The 12,494-nt window shown below is 39.8% G+C and overlaps 1 protein-coding gene across 3 annotated transcripts; it reads left to right on the top strand.

Moving 5' to 3' along the window:
- The first annotated feature begins 4,439 nt into the window (after positions 1 to 4,439).
- Positions 4,440 to 11,856, top strand: LOC105052961 (isocitrate dehydrogenase [NAD] regulatory subunit 1, mitochondrial). Of its 3 annotated transcripts, none has more exons than XM_019853060.3 (4): positions 4,442 to 5,047; positions 7,847 to 8,074; positions 10,388 to 10,466; positions 11,341 to 11,804. In XM_019853060.3, the coding sequence occupies exons 1-4, from the start codon at positions 4,502 to 4,504 to the stop codon at positions 11,613 to 11,615; spliced, it is 1,128 nt and encodes a 375-aa protein (XP_019708619.1). In that variant the 5' UTR covers positions 4,442 to 4,501; the 3' UTR covers positions 11,616 to 11,804. The 3 variants fall into 3 exon arrangements, with proteins under 3 accessions (XP_019708620.1, XP_019708619.1, XP_010932248.1); XM_010933946.4 differs by having other exon boundaries at positions 4,445 to 5,047; positions 7,835 to 8,074; XM_019853061.3 differs by lacking the exon at positions 7,847 to 8,074 and having other exon boundaries at positions 4,440 to 5,047; positions 11,341 to 11,856.
- The last annotated feature ends 638 nt before the right edge of the window (positions 11,857 to 12,494 follow it).

Raw genomic sequence — 12,494 nt, 5'->3', positions numbered from 1 at the left:
ATGTACAATCTCATGTATTTCTGCTCCTCTATTCTGACTCTGTGAACATTTTCTTACCAAGAAAATGTGTAGCTATGCATCCTCTTCAATCAAAAAAAAAAAAAAAATGATTATAGGATGCAGACAAACGAAAAAAAGTAATATGAACAAGGAATCCTTAAAAATCAGTTGGTTCTTGGTGGTCAAATATGTTTGACCTATAGGGGTCGATCAACCTATCACTTGCTACCATTTAAAAGTTAAAACTTGATTAGGATCTCTGCCTTTAAACCAGTTTGAAAATTTAAGCCGAGTTTGGCTTGTCTGATCTGCAAACTTTGCCAAGGTATGCTGGAAACTGGCTGATCTTCCCAGCTCACTTGAAAACTATGCGCTTGTGTAGAGGTGTAGGCATGACAACAAACTATATCTGTTTCTTGTTATGAAGGCAGCCTTGGATTATGATATTTGATTTTGTTTTCATGGAACAATGTTAAAATTCTAATTTGAATACAGGCCAATTACTTCATGCATATGAAGTCAGGTTTTGTTAAAGGTCATGATTATAGATATGATATATGCATTTTATTTGATAGAGAAATATACATATTTATAAAAGAAAAAAAGTTGATTAACAAGTTTATAGCATAGATTATGTTCTAACACGACCTAGTTAGGATCTATATGGATAATCCTATGCAATCCAACAAAATTTATAGGAACGTATGCTGGGCCCGACCTATGTATTTACAGAATTCTCAAAAATGTTTTTAGAGCGGACTAACCTAAATCCCATAATGAGACCAAAAAAAAAAAATCTCATCAAATCTTTTGTTTTTCATCCTATAAAAATGACTAAGGAGATATCTAGTTGATAGGCTGGACTGCAAATTCTATAAATGAATTTTTTTTAAATAATATTTTTTAATATTTTATTCTAAAAATATCACCTTCCAAACTTATTTTCCAAACTATTGTGCCCTACGTGCAATGCTTGAAATTGTGGGTTCAACTTATAATTTCACGGTCAATACACGTGATGATGTGGCGTCAATAAAATCATGATTTGAATCACGATTTCAAAAAATCATGGATTCAAATCATGATTTTAGAAAATCATGATTTCAAGCCATGATTTTATGATTTTTTTTTATTTTTTTAGCTAACAAAAAAAAATCGTGGCTTTAAGCCATGATTTCAAAGGCGACATGTTTTTTTTTAATAAGGGGGTGCTATTTTTTTTCCCTCGCAGGGACGAGCGGGGGCGGTGCTGGCGGCGGTGATTTGGCGTGCGAGAAGAGAGGGTAGGGGGTGGGAGGAGGGATTTTTTTTTTTGGGCGAACGGAGGGGGCAGCCTAAAGCGGCGTGGGCAGTCAGGTGGTAGGGGTGTGGTGCTGGAGGCACAGAGCTACGGTCGGGAGGCGGTGCGGATGGCCAAGGGGCAACACGGGTGGCTGGGAAGTGGTGCAGGTTGCCAGGGGACAGTGCGGGCTATCGGCGGGCAGTGCGTGTGGCCATGGGGGAGGGGAGGGGAGTGTTGGCACCGAGTGGTTTTTCTTTTTTTTTGGGGGGTTTAATGGAGGGGAGGGTAGCACGGCTGGGGGCGGTGCCGAGAGGGGAAGGCGGTCGGGGGCTAGGGGGTGGTGCTGGAAGCATGACGAGTGGGGGGCCACGAGGGGAGGGAAGCACGGAGTAGCGGTGGGTGGCGCGATCTTAGGAGGGGGAGGTGTGGAGGAGTGGTGGTGGCGCTTTGCGAATCAGCTGCTGGCAGAGGAAGGTCGGTCAGGGGGATGAAAGGAAAGGATAAATGAGGAGAAAAGAAAAAGTAAAAGAAAAAAAAAAAATATAAATTATAAATAATTTTTAAAAAATTATTTTAAAAATAAATATATATTATAAATTAAAAAAGAAAAGAAAAAGAATTTGTAAAAAAAAAATTTTAAAAAATTATTTTATTACTTTAAAAAATTATTTTATTTTAACAATAATATTTATTTTCAAAGTAATATTTTAGAAAAAATTCCTTCTCCTCTTGCGCTCTTTTGGTTAGGGATTTTTAAAAATAAAATTTTATTATTTTTTAAAAATCTTCCTTCTTCCTTCCTTTCACTTATTTTTCAATATTATCTTTTAAAATTATTTTTTTTAATTTTTAAAAATAATATTTTATCATTATTTTAAAAATATCTTTTTTATTACCAAAAACATTCTATTTTATAATTTTTTAATAAATTATTATTATTATTTTTTAATACTTATTATTATTATTTATTTATTTCTTCCTTCTTCTCCCCCACCCACAGCCCACATATTTTTCTAAATTATTTTTAAAAATAATATTTTATACTTATGAAATTATTTTATTATTATTGAAAGAAATCTTCTTTCATTCTCCTCTCGCGACTCTGCACCGAACCCCCTACCCCGACGAACCCCCGCACAGCCACCGATTGAACTAGTATTGATTTAAAAAAATAATTCAATATTATTTATTAAAAATAATATTTTATTATTATTTTAATTAATTGACATCGTTGATCGAAGTGGCGATTTCAGTGAAATTGCCGACCCAAATGGTGATTTCAATAATAAAAAAATAATATTTTTATTAATCAAATAATAAATTATTTATTTAAAAAAATATTTTTTAAAAAATATGATTTTTTAAATATAATTTTAAAAATAATTATTTTTTTAAATTATTTATAATTTATATTTTTTTTTTTGTTTCTCCCTTCCCTTCCTCCACACCCCCGTTGCTAAACTCTTTCCGCCAGCGGCCAACCTGCACCCAAGCTCCTTATTTATTAATAATTTATTAATATTTTAAAAATCTATTTTAAATAAAAAATAATAAAATTTTAAAATAATAATAAAATATTATTTTAAAAAATAATTTTCAAAAAAGTTAAAAAATAAGAAAAATTAAAAAATTAAAAAATAAAAAAATAAAATAAAATTTTTTTTCCCCACTGGATAAATATTTTAAATTTTTTTTTCATTACAAAAAAATTATTTTTAAATATTTTTTAAATATTTTATTTATTTATTTATTTGTATTTTTACGAAAAATCAAAAATTCTTAAAAGTAATTTTGAAAATTGCTTAAAAATTTATTTATGATTTATAATTTATATTTATTTTTTTCTTTTCTTATATATTTATTTTTAAAGTAAATCTTTTTTAAATTTATTTATAATTTATATTTTTCTTTTTTTTTTTTTTTCCTGCCGTTTCTCCCTTCCCTTCCTCCCACCCCCCTGGCCGACCGACCTTCCTCTGCCGGCGATCGATCCGTGCGGCGCCACCGCCACTTCTCCACGCCTCCCCTCCCCAAACCCCCCCTGCTGCGCCAACGCCCCCCGCCGCTGCTCCACGATCCCGTCCCCCTGCGGCCGCCCGCACGTCGTGCCTCCAGCACCGCCCCTCGGCCGCGTTCCTCTCCCGGCACTGCCCCACGGCCCCCCATTCGCACTCTCCTCCCCTTCATTCGCCCACTGGCCGCGCTCCTCTCCCCTCCTTTAGCCCCCAAAAAAAAAAGAAAAGGAAAACCACGTCGGCGCCAACGCTCCCCTCCACCATAGCCATCCGCACGGCCCGCTGACAGCCCGCGCTGCCCCGTGGCAACTTGCACACTCTTCGACCGCCCGTGCTGCCCCCTGGCCACCCACATCGCCTCCCGATCTCTGCTCTGCATCTCCGACACCACATCCTGGTCCCCCGGCTGCCCACGCGGCCTCCGGTCGCCTCCTCGCTCGCTCAAAAAAAAAATTATCCCTCCTCTCACCCCCCACGCTCTCTTCTCGTGCCACCGAGTCCCCGCCGCCAGCACCCTTCCCCGCCCATCCTTAGCTGGGGGGGGGGGGGGGGGGCGGCGCGGGGGTAGGGTGTGTGTGTTGGGGCGGGGGCCAATAGCGCCCTCTTGTTAAAAAAAAAAAAAAATATCGTCTTTAAGACCGTGACTTAAAGTCATGATCTTTTTTTGTTAGTTAAAAAAATAAAAAAATTTTGAAATCGTGCCTTGAACCCACAATTTTCTGATAATTTGAAAAATAAGTTTGGAAGGGAGGTATTTTTGAAATAAAATATTAAAAAAATATTATTTTTTAAAAAAATCCCATATAAATTAGGAATATGCGAAGGTTGACAAAGGAACCAAAGAAGCTAGGACATGTGGTTGACGCAGGAACTCTGTCCTGCCTGCTTCTTAATTGATCCTCCGGTCAAGGGTTCGGGTTGAATCTTTCGTACGAAATAATGATTCACCTTCTTTCGCGACATTAACCGTTGGATTGCGTAACGCCCGCTTCCAGATCTGTGTGGACGATGGAAAGAACAGGTAGGAGTGCTTTGAAGGAGTGCAAGGCGAGATCCGACGGTCGATGTCGCGAAAGAAGGTGAGTCATTCTTTCGTGCAAAAGACACAACCCGAACCCCTCCGTCAAACCCTACGCCTCAAATCCTTCCCTCAAACCCCCCCCCCCCCGAAGCCAAATTAACCGCAGCTCAAACTCCATCTACGATGGCGAGACGAGGTCTTCCCCTTCTCCGGCAACTCCTCCGCGACTCCGCCGCCGCCTCCTCTTCCCCTCCGCCCTTAAAAACCCTCGCCTCTGCCGAGACCCGGCGGTCCGTGACCTACATGCCCCGTCCCGGCGACGGCGCCCCGCGGGCGGCGACCCTTATTCCCGGCGACGGGATCGGCCCTCTCGTCACCGGCGCGGTCCGGCAGGTCATGGAGGCGATGCACGCTCCCGTCTACTTCGAGACCTACGAGGTCCACGGCGACATGGCCACCGTCCCGCCGGAGGTCATCGAGTCCATCCGGAAGAACAAGGTCTGCCTCAAGGGTGGCCTCGTCACACCACTCGGCGGCGGTGTCAGCTCCCTCAACGTCCAGCTCCGGAAGGAGCTCGATCTCTACGCGTCTCTTGTCAATTGCTTCAACCTCGCCGGCCTTCCCACAAGGCACGAGAACGTCGATATAGTGGTCATCAGGGAGAACACCGAGGGGGAGTACTCGGGGTTGGAGCATGAGGTGGTTCCGGGTGTTGTCGAAAGCCTCAAGGTATGATCTTTAGTCCTTCCTGCTGTCTCTTCGATCTTTCTAATGAAGAATATATGCATTGGCTATGCGATGTCTTTATGGTTGATTACGATTCTGGTTAACATTTCTTTGAGGTTTTGGATGGGTTTGAGCTATGTTTATGTGAAATTAATGGGAGCAAGAGAATTAGGAATATAGGAAGAAATGTGATTGAAGGTTTTTTTATTTGTGTCACAGGAGGATCGATAATTTGGTATTTACATTAAGGCATTCTGTAAAGCAGATGATGATGAAAGTAGAAAGGGGATGTTAGGAAGATGTCCAAATTGAAGCATATGGATAGGCCAAAAATTTCAGCTTGAATACTTATACATACATTTATACATACAATATATATATACACACACATATCATATGTGTATACATGTATACACATATGTATATATGTATGTATATATACATATGTATATATACATATATGTGTGTGTAAAATATTTTTTGGGGTAGAAGAAAAACAGAAAAGGAGCCATCAGATTAGCCCGAGTTACATGAGAAGTACCCCAGTCTACCCAACATCGAATGCTCTCTAAGGCTACTTGTAATCCTAAGAAGGAGAAAATTAAGTGATGAAAACCCCAAATATGTATTTGCCAACATCACAACTAATATGCAGAGTCTTGCTAATTCAACTAATAATTGTTTGACAATTACTTATTATTCATTACCTTTCATTCTTAATCTTAACCTTTAAACTATTTGAATAACTAAATAAATATTTAGGGAAAGAAGAAAAATTGTTACCACAAATGATGTCAAGTCCTCTGTAAAAGATCTTTGGAAAATCATCAATTGGTTCAAATAGTAATTATATGTTTATACACCTAGAAAGTTGCCTTTTTGTACATATTACTTTGGACAAGTGATATTTGCACATTTTTTACCCCTCAGTTGGCTTGTTGTTGCAGGACTGCCCTTGTCATTGTGTTCCGTCGGCCTCATTATACTAACCATGCTTTAGAAGGGTTAGATAGTAACAAGGTTTATTAAGTGACCAGAGTGTCCTTATGTTCCAAGTCGGAAGCTCCTTTTGCTCAAGGGCATGTACACAACTTTTCGTCATCTTGTTTCTCTAGTACTTGAATGAAATTGAAATAAAATCCACCCTACCTGTCCTCTCATTTGCCTTCTGCTTCGTTACGACCACCTTCCTCTACATCCTCCTTGTTTGTGCCTTATCGTGGTGCTATTGCCACGTATGTGAGTTTCTAGACACATTCTCCTTCATCCTCCACAATTGCTTGGTCCCTAATTGCTTCATATTCCCCTTCCCTGCCAAGGCTAGCTTCAGCCTCTGCCCTCGAAGGTGCCTAGATTTACTTCAAGGTGTTGATGGTTCCAATCCAGTAGGTGCTGTCCGCATATCGTATTCTTCTTTTCTAGACATTGGATTTGCTCAAAGGCTCTTCTACTTGAGCTCCGAGGCATTGGGTGTTATCTCATAAAAAATGATAATTGATGGGTATGTGTAGCCTGGAGTGAGAGAAATTGTGTATCTTGAAGCACAAAGACATTTGGGTATGGCATAAGAGGCTTAGTCAGATGTTGTGCACTGGTAGAGATGACAGGGTAAAAGAATGTTTCTAGCTCAAATTTTGTGATCATAAGATTGGCAATCATTGGGCAAGCTTGCAATGTTAAATCGATACCTTCAAGCATATAGATCAGGGAGGAGCACAATGACATAACCTCATTGGGGACTTTAATAGCCTCTACTCATGTTGCATTGGTGGATGAGCGGCATTGATACTCTGACAGGCTTTATGGAATTCATGCCAAGATGAAGCATTATGGTCGCATGGTTGATCTGTTAGGCCAAGCTGGGTTGTTGGATGAAGCAGAAGCAATCATTAGAAGCGTGCTGATGAAACCAATGTGATGGTGTTGGGTGCTTCACTTGATGCCTGTAGGATTCATGGAGACCTAGTAGTTGCGGATAGAGTAAGAAGTGAAGTTCTTGAACTGAAGGCTCATCAATCTGGTTGCCATGTTTTACTGTCCAATATCAATGCCATGATGTTTATGAGTCGAATATTCTTTGTGAATTTTAGGTGCTTACTTGGAGGGTTTTGGTGTTAAAAAGCTACATCTAAAGCCATGCAACTGTTGAAGACTTGAAATAGTTTTTGTTGTGGTCGTTCTGCAAAAAAACAGCTTTCTGCAGTATCAACTGAATGCTGGAGAATTTGGAGGGGCATTGATACTGAAGAGTATTCAAGTCATTTTACATTGTGACCATTTGATGTTGGCACAAGATAGAAATTTAATTGCAGGGGTTCGGCTAGGAAAACATGATAGTATGAGGGGTATATATGCCAAAAATCCTAATGGATATTTATAGTGTTCTAGGTGTCAAACATCAGGCAAATACCATATAGTACCATCATAGCAAGATGACACATCATATCCTAATGCTTCATCACATGCAATTTACGCCAAATATTTATGTACATAATGACAGCTTTTTATATGTGACTTAAATCAACATACATGTATATTAATAAAACCATGAGACATGGTATATAAGCCATGCATTTAAGTGTCACTCACTCTTGTTACTAAATTGGATTATTTTAATGCTGATCGATTTCAGTTGATAGGAGAAAAGTTCTTGTGACCTGATAAACATGACAGCAGCATGCTGCCATTTTTTCAAAGTATTTGACATGCTGTAACATTTTGTTCTTTGCCAGTTTTGCCTTGTCTTGGAATTTGTTTCTTGTTTTCTCCCTGACCCATAAACCTTGCTAGGTGATAACAAAGTTCTGTTCAGAGCGCATTGCAAAATATGCTTTTGAGTATGCATACTTGAACAATAGGAAAAAGGTCACAGCTGTGCATAAGGCCAATATCATGAAGCTTGCAGATGGTTTATTTTTAGAATCTTGCCGTGAGGTTGCAAGAAAATACCCAGGGATAAAGTACAATGAGATTATTGTGGACAACTGTTGTATGCAGCTTGTGTCGAAGCCTGAGCAGTTTGATGTCATGGTACTTCACTCTTTCTTGAACCTTTACAGTTCTGAGCATCTTATTGGTTGACCTGAATTTTTTATCTGTGATTTAATTGCTAATTTCCATGTTTTCTTATATCTCTACATGGATAGATTTAAAGATGTGCAGGATATACCATTTGCATTGTCCTGTATCATATAATTCTGTTTCACTATAATCTTTTGTGTAGGTATTTCTGGATTGTGAAATCTTTATTGGGTGCTTCCATTAATCTGATATTACATTAGGTAACTGATGATAGAAAGTTTGGAAATGTATTTAAGTGATTTATTAAACATATTTACCTGTTTGTATAAATGGATCCATCTTTTGTGCAATAATGGATGAGCGTTGCATGGGACAATGATAGATCTTGGACCAATGTGTCAGTAACTTTTGAAGAAGCAAATGAACAATGCCAAAATGGATTACAGCAAGACACCTGCGAAAGTTTAAACTCGGTCCTGAATATAAAACTGGGAAGAAGTATTTCTTGAATTATTAGCAAGTTTTTAAATCCTTTGGGATGGGGTTGTTCTAGGTTAGTCATGGAACAGGATGTGCCACCATTAGACATGGGCGTTGGGTCTAGCTGCTTATTACACGGCCTGGCTCGGTACAAATTAGACCGTGCCCACTTAGACATGAGTGTTGGGTCGGGCCGCTCGTTATACGGCCCGACTTGGCACAAATTGAGCTGTGCCTGGCACGGCCCACTTGCTACAGTAACGGGCCATGCCAGGCACGGCACATATAAGGGGGCTGGGCTGGGCTGGGCTCAGGGTTTTGCGGTCTGCAGCCTAGGCCTGGCACGGCCCATAAGGGCCTGGGCTGGCACGACCCGCGGGCCCAGCACGGCTCGGCCCGACCCACATGTCAGCTCGGCCCTCTTAAGATGGGCCATGCCAAGGCGCGGCCCATTTATATCCGTCATGGGCTCTTAGTTATGGTCCTGCGAAACAAGATTCTCATCATGTTTCTAAATCATTTGGTCCTTTTAATAATTCCAAGAAATAAAGTTCTCCTCATGCTTTTAGTTTTGAAAAAATTATCATTCATTGATTTTTTTAATTTTTTTAATTTTAACATGCATTAATATTATGAATATTAATGGATTGAAGATGCAATTTTCTTATTTTATATGTCTTATTTCTTATATACTTTTGTTACTTAATATTTTTTTATTTTCATATTTTAAAATAAAAAAAATTCCATCAGGCTCGCGGGCCTAACGGCCAATGGGGCCCGCCACCCCTGGGCCTAGGGCCGTGCTAGGCTAGGCATTTTGTTTAAACGGCCCGTTTACTACATGGGCCGTATCTGGCATGGCCCGTTAAACCTTCGGCCCAGTGGGCCTAGGCCGTGCTGTGCCAGATACGGCCCATTGCCCATCTTTAGCCACCGTGCCACTCCCTCCTGATACTTGGGATAGAAGATGTCCAAGACATGCCGATTAAGTGCTGGGACAATAGCACGATTGTGCTATCCTGACACTCTGGATGGTACCCCATCATGGTGTCCCACGGGGCATCCTGCTAGGATTTGAGACTATGATTATTAGTTTCAGAGGCTGTATGGAGGTTAGAAGGCTAAATTTTATGTTAGATGGACATTGCTTGGCCCTGACAAAAAAGCCATTATATGGCTCTTGTACTAAAATGGTCTTCTAGGATCTTGGACAGGTTTTTTTTAACCATCACTTTTGCAAGATGGGTTTATGGAAAGCAACCAAAGGATATTTTTCTACTATATTATTCTAGAGGTTTGATTTGTCCATTTCCATAAAACTTCACACTGAACATTCTAGTGGGTATCGGAACAGAATCGGGCAACTCTATGCTGGAACATTATGTAATTTATGGAAATTTAACAGAGTAAACAATCCCATTGGAATTACAATGATAGGAACTGCTCAATAGTGGTCCATTCTGTGACCGTTTGATACGAAGGTAAGAACCCATACATGACTTTGTGTCGATCAACAGAATAGTATGAACCAGCTCAAGTGGTTTGGAATGGGATGAAATCAGTAGAGATGACCCAGTTGATGTAAAGACAACTCCAAAACATCTCCCTGCTGGGTTTTAGACATTTTAAATGCAATAGATCATGCTTAGCTCATTACTTAATTTGTGTTGATATGATTTGCTCCCAAGTCCTCCTGGTAGTATTCTCTCCATCTCTCTCTCTCTGCGCACGCGTGAGTGTGTGTGTGCATGTGTGCACACGCTTGCACGCACTTGCAAATTTGTTCTGATCAACATTTCATTTCTTTTGTTTGTATTCATGCATATTTATTTTCATCTGCAGGTCACACCAAATCTGTATGGCAATCTGGTGGCAAACACAGCTGCTGGTATTGCTGGAGGCACTGGAGTAATGCCAGGAGGTAACTAATTCTCAACAGACACATCAATGTGCAATTTTGTATTGGTCTCTCGGATTTGCCCTTATTTTTGCAGTATGTTTATGCCCTATTGCTTATGCATGGACTATTTTTGTGGTTACTTGTGTGTGAACATAGGTCTTTGGTCTATGCATGAATGAAAAATTCATGAAACCTTGTTCCTTGCAATTTTTAGACTGTCATGCTGGCTGTGTACAAAGCAGTTTATGCAAACAATAAAATAATCATTTGCCTCTTTCATGTGCCCTAGCCGAAGGTTGGAATGGGGCATTAATACAATCACATAACAGACATTATGAATTACGGGAGTCTCACACATGTGATCCATGTGCACAGATTTTTTTTTTTCCTTTTGTTTTTTTGTGGCGGTGGGGTCAGTTCTTGCAGGATTTTTTTTTAGAGAGAGAAAGAGGGGGGGGGGGGGGGGCATATGAAACAGAGAGGAAATGGAGGTATAAGTATTTAAATTTTTTGGAACTCTGTTGCTGCGGGGCATCACATCTTGAGGCGAGCTGCTTGAAGCAGGTCTCAAAGCTTTCCCATGATATACTATTTTCATTAGTATATATAGCTGTCAGTTTTAAGAGTGATCCACTCAGTTGGATTATCTCATGGAAGAGTCATTGATATTATCTTTTGACTGTGGCTGTCAGTCAACATATTTGTTTGACATTCTATTTCATTGCCTTGTGTTACAGCTTTGAATGTTGGAATATGTTCCTTGCACGTTAGTGGTTTTCAGGCAGTAGATTGAAACGTTTTCAAGCAGCTGCTGACAGTGTATTCCTTAAGTGACATCATATTTCGTTACAGTAAATAATTTTTCATTTTTCATTTTTGTTTTTCCTTTTCTCAGGCAATGTTGGTCAAGATCATGCAATTTTTGAACAAGGGGCTTCCGCTGGCAATGTGGGAAACCAGAAGATAGTGGAACAAAAGAAGGCAAATCCTGTAGCCCTCCTCCTTTCCTCAGCAATGATGCTGAGGCATCTCCGGTTTCCCTCATTTGCTGACCGATTAGAGACTGCTGTGAAGCGCGTAATTGCAGAAGGCAAATACAGGACTAAAGACTTAGGAGGGGATGGCACAACCCAGGAAGTTGTTGATGCAGTCATAGCAGCACTGGATTGATGATCCTGATCTTTTTGCAGAGTATTGGTCTGGACAGCAGATCAATCGCTTGTGTAAGATACTGGTTTTGTTTTCTTATATTACTTAGTTGTTTACAGCTTACACTGCGGCAGCCAGATTTGAGAAACATTATTCTTTTTCTTGAAATAATTTAATGCTTGTTCAATGAAGGTGTATTCGGATTTTAAATTGTTCCCGTATAAGTCATAAATTGTATAAAAACAGGCAGAGGCATTTTAAATTTTCCTGCTTTTGCTGGTAAAATTTTGATCCAAAAATAATAAATGGATTGCGGTATCTTTCTGGCAGTTTGGTGGGGTCTTCTAATTGGACTATGAATCCTATTTCAGCCTGCAATTCAGTCTGCATAAACTAAGATTGCTTGTTATTAGATGGCATGCAATTGGTTGGTTCTCTTTTGTCCGGCAATCCCATCCTTATAGCATGATGCCAGGTAGAATAGTTTATGTTTGAAAAGTGATTGAAAAAGGAGCAGCACATGCTGGGGGAAGGAGAGAACATGACTCCCATGAGTACTGCCTGATGATGATGATACACTAATGGATGATATATAACTCTTAGGTCAGTTGGTCTGCAGTCAAGGGACCATTAGTGCAAGGGAGAAAGGAATATGAATATGGCTACTGTATCCTAGGCTTGGAGTTTCTCACTTCTTTAAGGCAAGTAAATTTAAATAAAAAATTAAAAATTTTAGAAACAATGAGGGGATTCCTAAACGGGACCTTTTCTGCTTCAAATCCATACATTTGAGCTTTCTGTGCCATGGTAACCACCTCTTCCCATACCCTCTCTCTCTCTTTCCCCTTCTTCCTCTTTACGATTTTTGTTTTTTTTTTCATTCCCTTTTTTTTTTTTTGC

The sequence above is a fragment of the Elaeis guineensis genome, chromosome 10 (genome assembly GCF_000442705.2).
Source record: "Elaeis guineensis isolate ETL-2024a chromosome 10, EG11, whole genome shotgun sequence".
Lineage (NCBI taxonomy): Eukaryota > Viridiplantae > Streptophyta > Magnoliopsida > Arecales > Arecaceae > Elaeis > Elaeis guineensis.
The sequence above is the reverse complement of the archived record's forward strand: the minus strand, read 5'-3'. Positions and strand labels throughout refer to the sequence as shown.